General features: G+C 50.3%; 1 protein-coding gene across 1 annotated transcript; it reads left to right on the top strand.

Annotated features, from left to right (window-relative positions):
• Positions 1 to 338: 338 nt before the first annotated feature.
• On the top strand, positions 339 to 13,809 carry LOC148442756 (cornifelin homolog). Its single transcript, XM_088463526.1, has 4 exons — positions 339 to 460; positions 2,979 to 3,111; positions 3,206 to 3,384; positions 13,388 to 13,809. The coding sequence occupies exons 2-4, from the start codon at positions 2,997 to 2,999 to the stop codon at positions 13,577 to 13,579; spliced, it is 486 nt and encodes a 161-aa protein (XP_088319652.1). The 5' UTR covers positions 339 to 460; positions 2,979 to 2,996; the 3' UTR covers positions 13,580 to 13,809.
• Positions 13,810 to 15,029: the final 1,220 nt, after the last annotated feature.

Below are 15,029 nucleotides of genomic sequence, written 5' to 3'. Positions count from 1 at the left end.
TGAAAGATCAAAATAAGATAGAGATAATGTACCAACCATTCAGCTCCTAGCTGTCACTTTACAGGTTGTGCTTGAAAAATAACAATTTTGCCAAAGCTTAGTACATAGACCCCTAGAGTATGTGTGATTCTGGGCAAAGCATCCTGGGGCATTAGTGTTAGAGCAAGCCCTGGATGTTGCACATTGTGATTATATTTCTTAGGGGATAAGTTCATTTCCATTGGTAGTAACTGAGGAGGAAATGAATGAGCCAGACTCCAGCCGCCCATTCTTCAAACAGGATCTTGTTAGTTTGTACAATAGAAAAGGATTCTTGTTTTTTGGCAACAAGTTGCGATGACTGTGCTGTGCGGGGAGGGTCCCGTTACTACAGCCAGACTGGTTGGGGCAGCTTCAGACCTTTTATATTGTGTATTCTAACTACGATGGTCAGACAGCAGAGAGACGCAGCTAGAGCGAGGTGAGCACAGCCGATCAGAGAGGGGCGATGTGCGAGACATCCGGATATATATTATATATTATATAGAGAGATATTAGTGTTCCCCTCTAATATTCAGTCAGTGATCTGTCAATCAATTCAGCTATAGGCGTGAGAGCCATTTACATTCATTTATGTAGCACTCACATATTCCACAGCGCAGTATACACATTATTATTAGTGACGTATGTATATAGCACCGGCATATTACGCATTATTATTATTGACATGTATGTATATAGCACCAACATATTCCACAGCGCTGTATACACATTATTATTATTATCACTAGTTACATGTATTTATATAGCACCAGCATATTACACATTATTATATATATATATATATATATATATATATATACCCAGCATATTACTTATTATTATTATTATTATTATTATTATTATTATTATATATCATCAGCATATTACACATTATTATTGGTATTATTATTATTATTATTATTAGTTACATGTATTTATATAGCACCAGCATATTATGCATTATTATTAGTGACAGGTATGTATATATGATCAGCATATACCGCAATGCTGTATCCACATTTCTATTATCAGTGACATGTATGTATATATCACAGCATATTACACATTATTATTGGTATTACATTATTATTATTATTATTATTATTATTATTATTATTATTATATGTATATATCACAGCATATTACACATTATTATTGGTATTACATTATTATTATTATTATTATTATATATGTATATATCACCAGCATATTACACATTATTATTGGCATTATTATATATGTATAAATCACCAGCATATTACGCATTATCATCAGTGACATGTATGTACAGTATATATGAGCAACATATTACTTATTATTAATTATTATTATTATTATTATTATTACTATCATATATGTATATATCACCAGCATATTCTGCAGTGCTGTATCCACATAATTATTATTAGTGACACATATAAATATAGCACCAGCATATTCTGCATTGGTGGTGTAGGACAGGAGATAGAGAACAGTCAGTGGTGAAGGACAGAAGATAGAAGAGAACAGTCGGTGATGTAGGACAGGAGATAGAGGACAGTCAGTGATGTACGACAGTAGATAGAGGAGAACAGTTGGTGATATAGGACAGAAGATAGAGGAGAACAGTTGGTGATATAGGACAGTAGATAGAGGAGAACAGTCAGTGATGTACTACAGTAGATAGAGGAGAACAGTTGGTGATATAGGACAGTAGATAGAGGAGAACAATCAGTGATGTACTACAGTAGATAGAGGAGAACAGTTGGTGATATAGGACAGAAGATAGAGGAGAACAGTTGGTGATATAGGACAGTAGATAGAGGAGAAAAGTTGGTGATATAGGACAGTAGATAGAGGAGAACTGTCGGTGATGTAGGATAGCAGATAGAGGAGAACAGTCGGTGATGTAGGACAGTAGATAGAGGAGAACAGTCGATGATGTAGGATAGCAGATAGAGGAGAACAGTTGGTGATGTAGGACAGGAGACAGAGGAGAATAGTCAGTGGTGTGGACAGGAGATAAACGACTGTAGTCAGTGGTATAGGAGAAGAGACAGAGGAGTGTAGTCAGTGGTATATGATAGAGGAGTGTAGTGAGTGGTGTAGGACAGGAGATAGAGGAGAACAGTTGGTGATGTAGGACACGAGATAGAGGAGTGTAGTCAGTGGTATAGGAGAGGAGACAAAGAGATATAGTCAGTGATGTGGCAGAGGGGTGTAGTCAGTGATGTAGGACAGGAGAAAGAGGTGTACAGTTTGTTGTGTAGGACAGGATATAGAGGTGAACAGTCGGTGATGTAGGACAGAAGATAGAGGAGAACAGTTGGTGATGTAGGACAGGAGACAGAGTCTCTAGTAACTTGTGTAGGACAGTAGAGAGAGAACAGTTGGTGATGTAGGAAGGGAGATAGAGGAGAACAGTTGGTGATGTAGGACAGGACACAGGAGTGTAGTCATTTGTGTAGGACAGTAGATAAAGGAGAACTGTTGGTGGTGGAGGCTAGGAGATAGACTGTTGTGTAGGACAGTAGATAGAGGAGAAAAGTCAGTCGTGGTGGCTAGGAGATAGAGAAGAACAGTTGGTGGGGGAGCCTCGGAGATAGAGAAAAACAGTTGGTGGGGGAGCCTCGGAGATAGAGGAGAACAGTCGGTGGTGGAGGCTAGGAGATAGAGGACGACAGTCTGTTGTGTAGGACAGTAGATAGAGGAGAACAGTTGGTGATGTACAGTAGAACAGGAGGTGGATAAGTGTAAAAATATCTGGTGAATTTGGAACGACTTTTCCTTCTCTCTTAGTTTAGCATAGTGTAATAATCATCTGTGTAGAAGTGTTAATTTACTCACAGATATCTATAGACCCTTTTTTGTCTAATATAGGGGAGGGGAAGTCATAACATGAAGAGTAGATGACTCTCTCCCCCGGCCTGTATTCTCTTTGTATGGATAGTCTGAAATACTCTCGTCCTCTCTTCTAGACCATTCACGGTGCCACAATGCAGCCGGTCTCAGTGCAGCCAGTGCCTTACACACAGACCATAACAATCAACCAAATGAACATCAACAACTGGAGCTCTGGGATCTGTGACTGCTGTGAAGATATGGGGATATGTAAGGAGGGTGGAGGGGTTCTGGGTGGAGTTTGGGAGAATGACTGGGAGGGTGCATTTACTTTTCATTTATTTCCTCCCCATTCCTCCACCAGGCTGCTGTGCCTTTTTCTGCTTTCCCTGCTTGCAATGTAAGACAGCGAACGATTTTGGGGAGTGCCTCTGCCTCCCCTTACTGGACCCTGGATGTCTTGCATACACAGGAAACAGTTTAATCTGCCCTCCAGTGTCTATGGCAATGAGGGCGGCTGTCCGGGAGCGATACAGAATCCCCGTAAGTGCATTTTACTATGTTTATTCCTCCGCAGTCAAATCATAGGTCCAGGCACCATTGTGTACAACATCTAGTAACCACATAAGGTGCTATAGTGTGTGGAGAGAATGATCTCAGCCTTGTTATGGTGCCTCAGGAGTAACCAAAGGTATTCCCAATCCACAAACCCCACCAGGGGTCACCAATACCGAGCTAATCCACATGCCTCAGGGTGCACTGATACACCTAGCCCATGGCCACATACCCCACCGGGGGTCACCAATACCGAGCTAATCCACATGCCTCAGGGTGCTCTGATACACCTAGCCCATGGCCACACAGCCCACCGGAGGTCACCAATACCCAGCTAATCCACATGCCTCAGGGTGCTCTGATACACCTAGCCCATGGCCACACGCCCCACCGGGGGTCCCCAATACCGAGCTAATCCACATGCCTCAGGGTGCTCTGATACACCTAGCCCATGGCCACACGCCCCACCGGGGGTCCCCAATACCGAGCTAATCCACATGCCTCAGGGTGCTCTGATATACCTAGCCCATGGCCACGCACCCCACCGAGGTCACCAATACCGAACTAATCCACATGCCTCAGGGTGCTCTGATACACCTAGCCCATGGCCACACACCCCACCAGGGGTCACCAATACCAAGATAATCCACATGCCTCAGGGAGCTCTGATACACCTAGCCCATGGCCACACACCCCACCGGGGGTCACCAATACCCGGCTAATCCACATGCCTCAGGGTGCTCTGATACACCTAGCCCATGGCCACACACCCCACCGGGGGTCACCAATACCGAGCTAATCCACATGCCTCAGGCTGCTCTGATACACCTAGCCCATGGCCACACACCCCACCGGGGGTCACCAATACCGAGCTAATCCACATGCCTCAGGGTGCTCTGATACACCTAGCCCATGGCCACACACCCCACCGGGGGTCACCAATACCGAGCTAATCCACATGCCTCAGGGTGCTCTGATACACCTAGCCCATGGCCACACACCCCACCGGGGGTCACCAATACCGAGCTAATCCACATGCCTCAGGGTGCTCTGATACACCTAGCCCATGGCCACACACCCCACCGGAGGTCACCAATACCGAGCTAATCCACATGCCTCAGGGTGCTCTGATATACCTAGCCCATGGCCACACACCCCACCGGAGGTCACCAATACCGAGCTAATCCACATGCCTCAGGGTGCTCTGATACACCTAGCCCATGGCCACATGCCCCACCGGGGGTCACCAATACCGAGCTAATCCACATGCCTCAAGGAGCTCTGATACACCTAGCCCATGGCCACACACCACACCGGAGGTCAAAAATACCGAGCTAATCGACATGCCTCAGGTCGCTGTGATACACCTAGCCCATGGCCACACGCCCCACCGGGGGTCACCAATACCGAGCTAATCCACATGCCTCAGGCTGCTCTGATACACCTAGCCCATGGCCACACACCCCACCGGGGGTCACCAATACCGAGCTAATCCACATGCCTCAGGGTGCTCTGATACACCTAGCCCATGGCCACACACCCCACCGGGGGTCACCAATACCGAGCTAATCCACATGCCTCAGGCTGCTCTGATACACCTAGCCCATGGCCACATACCCCACTGGGGGTCACCAATACCGAGCTAATCCACATGCCTCAGGGAGCTCTGATACACCTAGCCCATGGCCACACACCCCACCGGGGGTCACCAATACTGAGCTAATCCACATGCCTCAGGCTGCTCTGATACACCTAGCCCATGGCCACACACCCCACCGGGGTCACCAATACCGAGATAATCCACATGCCTCAGGCTGCTCTGATACACCTAGCCCATGGCCACACACCCCACCGGGGGTCACCAATACCGAGCTAATCCACATGCCTCAGGGTGCTCTGATACACCTAGCCCATGGCCACACGCCCCACCAGGGGTCACCAATACCGAGCTAATCCACATGCCTCAGGGTGCTCTGATACACCTAGCCCATGGCCACACACCCCACCGGGGGTCACCAATACCGAGCTAATCCACATGCCTCAGGGTGCTCTGATACACCTAGCCCATGGCCACACACCCCACCGGGGGTCACCAATACCGAGCTAATCCACATGCCTCAGGGTGCTCTGATACACCTAGCCCATGGCCACACACCCCACCGGGGGTCACCAATACCGAGCTAATCCACATGCCTCAGGGTGCTCTGATACACCTAGCCCATGGCCACACGCCCCACCGGGGGTCACCAATACCGAGCTAATCCACATGCCTCAAGGTGCTCTGATACACCTAGCCCATGGCCACAGATCCACATACCCCGTGTCATCACACCATTTTCTTAGTCTGTGTAAGCAGGGCTCCAATGCAGTCACAGCCCAGCGTCTCTAGCACACCGTATGACTGGTTCTGTGTATCGCACAGTGTCGATGCCACACACAGTTGTCCATTGTTTTAAGTCTTCTCGTGCGTCTGAGTCGCAATGTGCATAAGTCCCGATTGTTAGTGCTAGGAGACACAGAACACTATCAGACTCAGAGTTTGGGGAAATCAGTGTAAGTTCTTCTGAGGTAACAGGGGGAGGAGCTAAGCAGATGGTGACGTGTCACTGTAACTGGCGGCATCCATGACGCACAGCCGCTCACACAGGAGGACGCGGCAGACGGAGAAACATCCCCTGCCATAGGGCTGCTGCAAGCTGCAATGGTGCAACCGATGCTGAAGTCTAAAGATGCACCGCGACGGACTCCAGAAATTGGGGCATATTTATCAACAATGTGAATTTGGCCCCATTAAATATAATTTCTTATCGCCTATAAAATTCACCAGTTTCTCTTGCCAGGACATTGGTAATAAGAGCCCGTACCGGTGAGGATTTGGCAATTAATGCTATTACTAGGCAGAGACCTTGTGAGCCTAATGCGCATGCGTGTCCCGCAACATTCGTTTGATAAATAGGCCCCATGTCAGCAGTGAATAGATGCTGGTTGTAGTACCCGTGTTAGGCCGGCAGAGCTGCAACAAAGTTCAGACATATCTGTGAAGATTTAGCACTTGTTAGAAGTTGGGGAAACAGACGTACTTAGAAAAGCAGCAAAGTATAGGTCACAGGCAGCACAGTACAGGTCACAGGCAGCACAGCACAGGTCACAGGCAGCATAGTACAGGTCACAGGCAGCACAGTACAGGTCACAGGCAGCACAGCACAGGTCACAGGCAGCACAGCACAGGTCACAGGCAGCATAGTACAGGTCACAGGCAGCACAGTACAGGTCACAGGCAGCACAGTACAGGTCACAGGCAGCACAGTACAGGTCACAGGCAGCATAGGTCACAGGCAGCACAGTACAGGTCACAGGCAGCACAGTACAGGTCACAGGCAGCACAGTACAGGTCACAGGCAGCACAGTACAGGTCACAGGCAGCATAGGTCACAGGTCCCAGGCAGCATAGGTCACAGGTCCCAGGCAGCAGAGTACAGGTCACAGGCAGCATAGGTCACAGGCAGCACAGTACAGGTCACAGGCAGCATAGGACAGGTCACAGGCAGCATAGGACAGGTCACAGGCAGCATAGGACAGGTCACAGGCAGCACAGTACAGGTCACAGGCGGCCTAACGCAGATAACAGGCAGGATAGTACACGTCACAGGCAGCACAGTACAGGTCACCGGCGGCCTAGCGCATGTCATAGGCAGGATAGTACATGTCACAGGCAGGATAGTACATGTCACAGGCAGCATAGGTCACAGGCAGCATAGGTCACAGGCAGCACAGTACAGGTCACATGCAGCATAGGTCACAGGCAGCGTAGGTCAGAGGCAGCATAGTACAGGTCACAGGTAGCACAGTACAGGTCACGGGCAGTACAGGACACAGGCAGCACAGGGTACATGCAGCATAGTACAGGTCAGAGACAGTACAGGTCAGAGGCAGCACAGTACAGGTCACAGGCAGCACAGGTCACATGCAGCATAGGACAGGTCACATGCAGCATAGGACAGGTCACATGCAGCACAGTACAGGTCACAGGCAGCACAGCACAGGTCACAGGCAGCACAGCACAGGTCACAGGCAGCACAGCACAGGTCACAGGCAGCACAGTACAGGTCACAGGCAGCACAGTACAGGTCACAGGCAGCACAGTACAGGTCACAGGCAGCATAGGTCACAGGCAGCATAGTACAGGTCACAGGCAGCATAGTACAGGTCACAGGCAGCACAGTACAGGTCACAGGCAGCACAGTACAGGTCACAGACAGCACAGTACAGGTCACAGGCAGCACAGTACAGGTCACAGGCAGCAGAGTACAGGTCACAGGCAGCATAGGTCACAGGCAGCACAGTACAGGTCACAGGCAGCATAGGACAGGTCACAGGCAGCACAGTACAGGTCACAGGCAGCATAGTACAGGTCACAGGCAGCACAGTACAGGTCACAGGCGGCCTAACGCAGATAACAGGCAGGATAGTACATGTCACAGGCAGCAAAGTACAGGTCACCGGCGGCCTAGCGCATGTCATAGGCAGGATAGTACATGTCACAGGCAGGATAGTACATGTCACAGGCAGCATAGGTCACAGGCAGCACAGTACAGGTCACATGCAGCATAGGTCACAGGCAGCGTAGGTCAGAGGCAGCATAGTACAGGTCACAGGTAGCACAGTACAGGTCACAGGCAGTACAGGACACAGGCAGCACAGGGTACATGCAGCATAGTACAGGTCAGAGACAGTACAGGTCAGAGGCAGCACAGTACAGGTCACAGGCAGCACAGGTCACATGCAGCATAGTACAGGTCACATGCAGCATAGTACAGGTCACATGCAGCACAGTACAGGTCAGAGGCAGCACAGTACAGGTCAGAGGCAGCACAGTACAGGTCACAGGCAGCATAGTACAGGTCACAGGCAGCATAGTACAGGTCACAGGCAGCATAGGACAGGTCACAGGCAGCATAGGACAGGTCACAGGCAGCACAGTACAGGTCACAGGCAGCACAGTACAGGTCACAGGCAGCATAGGTCACAGGCAACAGAGAACAGGTCACAGGCAGCACAGAACAGGTCACAGGCAGCACAGTACAGGTCACAGGCGGCACAGTACAGGTCACAGGCGGCACAGTACAGGTCACAGGCGGCCTAGAGCAGGTCACAGGCGGCCTAGAGCAGGTCACAGGCGGCCTAGTGCAGGTCACAGGCGGACTAGCGCAGGTCACAGGCGGACTAGCGCAGGTCACAGGCAGGATAGTACACGTCACAGGCAGCCTATCGCATGTCATAGGCAGCATAGGACAGGTCACAGGCAGCATAGTATAGGTCACAGGCAGCATAGGTCACAGGTCACAGGCAGCACAGTACAGGTCAGAGGCAGCACAGTACAGGTCACAGGCAGCATAGTACAGGTCACAGGCAGCATAGTACAGGTCACAGGCAGCATAGGACAGGTCACAGGCAGCATAGGACAGGTCACAGGCAGCACAGTACAGGTCACAGGCAGCACAGTACAGGTCACAGGCAGCATAGGTCACAGGCAACAGAGAACAGGTCACAGGCAGCACAGAACAGGTCACAGGCAGCACAGTACAGGTCACAGGCGGCACAGTACAGGTCACAGGCGGCACAGTACAGGTCACAGGCGGCCTAGAGCAGGTCACAGGCGGCCTAGAGCAGGTCACAGGCGGCCTAGTGCAGGTCACAGGCGGACTAGCGCAGGTCACAGGCGGACTAGCGCAGGTCACAGGCAGGATAGTACACGTCACAGGCAGCCTATCGCATGTCATAGGCAGCATAGGACAGGTCACAGGCAGCATAGTATAGGTCACAGGCAGCATAGGTCACAGGTCACAGGCAGCAGAGTACAGGTCACAGGCAGCATAGGTCACAGGCAGCACAGTACAGGTCACAGGCAGCATAGGACAGGTCACAGGCAGCATAGTACAGGTCACAGGCAGCACAGTACAGGTCACAGGCGGCCTAACGCAGATAACAGGCAGGATAGTACATGTCACAGGCAGCACAGTACAGGTCACCGGCGTCCTAGCGCATGTCATAGGCAGGATAGTACATGTCACAGGCAGGATAGTACATGTCACAGGCAGCATAGGTCACAGGCAGCATAGGTCACAGGCAGCACAGTACAGGTCACATGCAGCATAGGTCACAGGCAGCATAGGTCAGAGGCAGCATAGTACAGGTCACAGGTAGCACAGTACAGGTCACAGGCAGTACAGGACACAGGCAGCACAGGGTACATGCAGCATAGTACAGGTCAGAGACAGTACAGGTCAGAGGCAGCACAGTACAGGTCACATGCAGCATAGTACAGGTCACAGGCAGCACAGTACAGGTCAGAGGCAGCATAGTACAGGTCACAGGCAGCATAGTACAGGTCACAGGCAGCATAGGTCACAGGCAGCATAGTACAGGTCACAGGCAGCATAGTACAGGTCACAGGTAGCATAGGTCACAGGCAGCAGAGAACAGGTCACAGGCAGCACAGAACAGTACAGGTCACAGGCAGCACAGTACAGGTCAGAGGCAGCATAGTACAGGTCACAGGCAGCATAGTACAGGTCACAGGCAGCATAGGTCACAGGCAGCATAGTACAGGTCACAGGCAGCATAGTACAGGTCACAGGTAGCATAGGTCACAGGCAGCAGAGAACAGGTCACAGGCAGCACAGAACAGTGCAGGTCACAGGCGGCCTAGTGCAGGTCACAGGCGGCCTAGTGCAGGTCACAGGCGGACTAGCGCAGGTCACAGGCAGGATAGTACACGTCACAGGCAGCCTATCGCATGTCATAGGCAGCATAGGACAGGTCACAGGCAGCATAGTATAGGTCACAGGCAGCACAGTACAGGTCACAGGCAGCATAGTACAGGTCACAGGCTGCACAGTACAGGTCAGAGGCAGCATAGGATAGATCAAAGGCAGCATAGGACATGTCACAGGCAGTATAGGACATGTCACAGGCAGCATAGGTCACAGGCAGGATAGTACACGTCACAGGCAGCCTATCGCATGTCATAGGCAGCATAGGACAGGTCACAGGCAGCATAGTATAGGTCACAGGCAGCACAGTACAGGTCACAGGCAGCATGGTACAGGTCACAGGCTGCACAGTACAGGTCAGAGGCAGCATAGGATAGATCAAAGGCAGCATAGGACAGGTCACAGGCAGTATAGGACATGTCACAGGCAGCATAGGTCACAGGCAGGATAGTACAGGTCACAGGCAGTATAGGATAAGTCACAGGCAGCATAGGTCACAGGCAGCATAGTACAGGTCACAGGCAGCAGGCACAGTGCATTAGACCAGTGGTTCCCAAACATTCTTGAATCACAGCTCACCAGTAACAACATTTATCATGGTACCACTGAGCCAAGTGTTCTTTGGGGCCTATTCACCATCTAAGGCTGTATGGCCTCCGATGATAAAGTATTGATCTCGCTGATAGGGATAGACTACACTGGAGTAATTCATCGTTGCTCTGGTGCAGGGACAGCTGCTCCGAAAAGCAGCTGTCCCCTCAGTATCGCAGTTACAGATGTAGCTGTGTTACTTACCCCCTCCCCGTCGTCCCAGCTACACATGTGTGACCCGAGGTCACGCATGCGCACTGCCGCCGGGGAGGTAGTGAGGAGGCGGTGGAGGGATCCACTAGGATCCCTCTTCGCATCCCCGGAACTCCTTCCCATAGGAAGGAAGGAGCGGGCATCAGAGAACAAGCGCCGTCTGATGATGTCGCTTGTTCTCGGCAGCAAACTCCAAAAACTTTCAGTTTTTGGAGTTTGCTGAATATCAGGGGGTCCTATCGGACCCCTGATGATGAATGGCCCTGTATCTAAAATATGCATAAACTAGCATTACCGCACTGTTACCGGGCCATACATCGTATGTGGAATAGGCCCCTTTATGAGAAAATTCAGAAAATATTAAATTACGTAAATTGTGATTATCTGTCATCCTTAGGGTCAGTTGGAATGTAGACGGCATCCCAATGTGCGAGATGCTGACGGTCTGAATACTGGTGCCGAAATCTCGACAGGTCAGGATCTTGGCACCAGTATCCCGATCCCCGGCATCCTGAAGGTAAGTATCGGGGTGTTAGGAGGAGGTTGGGGTGTGGGGTTAGGCACCGGGGAATGGGAGGTTAGGATTAGGTACTGGGGCGGTAGGGTTTGGGTAGAGGTTAGGAAAACAGCGGCATCCCGATTTCATACCCAACCCAGGTCAGTTGTGTGGATTTTGGTCAAGATGACAATCTCGGGTGAGTTTAGGCATGTTTTTCATCTCGCAAATTTACTAAGGACAAGCTCGGGTGAGTTTTGGAGAGAGTTCTTTAATCTCACTAGAAAAACTCCAGTGAGATCGCAAACTTGAATTAACTCACCATCGGCCAAACTCAGAGGTACTTTTCATAAAAAAGATGCATGTTGCAAATTTAGTAAGAATCGAGATTACAATCTCGGGCGAGATTGGAGCAAACTCCTCCACCTCCTTAGCTGCTAGTTTACCGGAAACCTACTTATATAAAAAAAAATTACGTAGGGTCCCCCTCCAAAACACATAACCAGCCCCGGACTTGTTAGCCAGTCATGGTTCCAAAAATTACGGGGAACAATACGAGTAGGGTTCCACCGTATTTTAGGAACCAGCACCAGGCTGCAGGGCCAGTCCTGGTTTTAATTGTAGCGGGAAAAAAATTGCGTAAGAGTCTCCCTATAATTAACACCAGCACTGGACCCAAAACAGCCGGGCTGTAATGCCACAGCCCGGAGACCCTATTACGGGGCTCTGTGGCCAAAGCATTATCAGCCCAAGCCACTCAGGCCAAGCCAGGGATCTCAGGGGAAGTGGGGACCCCCCCAAGAAGGGTTCCCCCCCAAAACCCTAGGCTTGGTCTAAAGCCCGGGGCTCTTTCCCACACTCCTGGGCTGTGGATAAAGGGGTAATAAAGTGTAAGATTAAAGGAAACTTTTGTATTTTACAGTGGAACTACAGGTGCCAGCATGCCTGCCCTTTGGCACTTATGGAACTACAAGTGCCAGGAGGTGGCCGGCACCCGTACCCCCACTGTAAAATAAATAGTTAAATAAAGACTAAACACACCCTGTGCCTAGTATAACTTTATTTCATACACCTACCCATTCACACATACTTACCTGCTGCAGGTGTGTCTGTCCCCTTCTCAAGTAGAATCCGTGTGCCTGGCCCTGCAAAAAACAATCTATACTGCCCTACATCCTGGCGCTGCTCTCCGTAGCATCCAGGGTCTTGGTAAAAAAAATAAATGAGTTCCTCGAACCAGACCGGACAGATGTAAGTATATGCTGCTACATACACTTACACCTCGCTAAATGACAGCTTACCAAAGTCAGCTGTAATTTCTCATGGTGCGCAAGCCAATCAGCGGCCGCTTTACATGGGTCCCAGCCAATGAGCAGCCACATTTTAACACTTACTATTGGTTTTTATTATATTTGTATTTTCACTTCTCCTTCCTATATATACAGCCATAGCTGCTCTTACCTATCTTACTTTACACTTCACCTTTCTCATTAGAGCGGTGCCCTGGGGTAGCTCAGCTGAGCTGGTTTGGGGGTGTCCTGCGCTCTGGATTTGGACCCTAGTATGTTAGGGACTGACCCTACAGAGGTTACTGGATATGGTGGGCAGGCCCATAACCTTGGCTATGATTATACTAAAAACCTCTATTTATTGATTGCAAAATTTTATTGCATAATGTATTTATATATAATCAGTAATTTGGAGTTATGCACCTGTCATTTGTCTGTTTCTGTCCTCATGCTGGCCCCCCGGGGGTACTAGTGCCCAGGGATTGCTCACAGTACAGGATATGAGTGGTAAGACGTGCCCTGTGTCTGTGGTACGACGTGCCCTGTATCTGTGGTACGATGTGCCCTGTATCTGTGCTAGGCCCAGTATGGCTTCTTAGGCTGACTCTCCTCCATGTGTCTCTGCACAGGGCTCCATCTGCGATGACTGCTGTATGCTGTATTGGTGCCTCAGCTGCTCCTGGTGCCAGATGGCGCGTGAGATCAAGAAACGCAAACAGCCCGTCAACTTTATCACCGCCCAGACAACCACTGTGGGACTACAGATGCCACCTCAACAGTACCCTGTGTATCCACCTATTTATCCACCTACCACGTACTAACTCCACCAACCTGACCCTCCAGACCAGACCGCAACTTACCTCCACCATGGACGTCTGATGCTGATCTCACAACTCACAGGATTTACGATGGATTTCTGTTGGGCAGTTGGATCACACTTGTGTTACATCTATTCCCAGATCTAGTACTGTGTGGGTGGCGTTAACTATACTAAAATTAAATGTATTATTATTGCTCCACATTATAAAACTCCATATTACAAAGCACTGTACAGAGGATACACTGTGTGTGATTCACATCAGTCTCTGCCCCATTGGAGCTTACAATCTAAATTCTCTAACATACAGACACACACACACAGGTTTTTTGGACTGTGGGAATCGCATACAAATATGAGAAAAACATATAAACTCCACACAGAGGCCCTGATTCAGAGCCGGACGCTATTGCGAGCGGCCAGGATGATGGTCGCGATGGTCAAGACCATCGCGACCATCGGGCTTGTGACTAGACCCTTGTGGTAGGGTCTCATGGCCGCAAGCCCCAGAGAGCTTCTGGCTCTAATAAAGCCGGAAGCTCTCCCGCTGACATCACAAATGGCAGGCGTTCGCTTGGGAACACCTGTTTGTGAAGCCACCCCCCGGCCACGCCTCCAAAACGGTGCGAGCTGTCGATCAAAATCAACAGCCGCCCCCTTTTGGTGCGAGACCCGGAGCGACGGAGCGCCTGTCGCTAGCCGGGTCTCGCGCATGCGCACATCGTAGCCGGGTCTGGCGTGCGCATGCGCAGTGGCCAAACATCGACCCACTTGCGTGCGTATAGCCTTGCGAGCGGGCCTGAATCAGGCCCAGAGTTAAATTTGGTCAGCAATCATACTCATGGCACCAGCACTTTAAGACAGCAATGCTATCCACTGTGCCATATGCTGCTCTTACAACTGTGTGTGAGATGTGTATTTATATACACAGTATTTACAGCAAGAGCAGTCTATGGGCCTGAATCTGTGATGGGTGTAGTGCCTGATATTTACACAGGTGAGCGATGTTTTGCTATATGCACCTATGGGGGCCAGCAGAATAGGGTCCCATGGGGGCCAGCCGAATCGGGTCCCATGGGGGCCAGCAGAATAGGGACTGTGGGGGCCAGCAAAATAGGGACCCTGGGGGCCAGCAGAATAGGTTCCCATGGGGGCCAGCAGAATATGGACCATGGAGGACAGCAGAATAGGGACCATGGAGGACAGCAGAAAAGGTTCCATTGGGGGTCAGCAGAATAGGTTCCCAGGGGGGTCAGCAGAATAGGTTTCCATGGGGGTCAGCAGAATAGGTTTCCATGGGGGTCAGCAGAATACAGTAGGTTCCCATGGGGGTCAGCAGAATAGGGACCGTGGGGGTCAGCAGAATAGGTTCCCATGGGGGTCAGCAGAATAGGTTCCCAGGGGGGTCAGCAGAATAGGTTTCCATGGGGGTCAGCAGAATAGGTTTCCATGGG

The sequence above is a fragment of the Taudactylus pleione genome, unplaced genomic scaffold (assembly GCF_031769625.1).
Source record: "Taudactylus pleione unplaced genomic scaffold, aTauple2 ptg001392l, whole genome shotgun sequence".
Classification (NCBI taxonomy): domain Eukaryota; kingdom Metazoa; phylum Chordata; class Amphibia; order Anura; family Myobatrachidae; genus Taudactylus; species Taudactylus pleione.
This window is presented reverse-complemented; position numbering and strand designations above follow the sequence as displayed.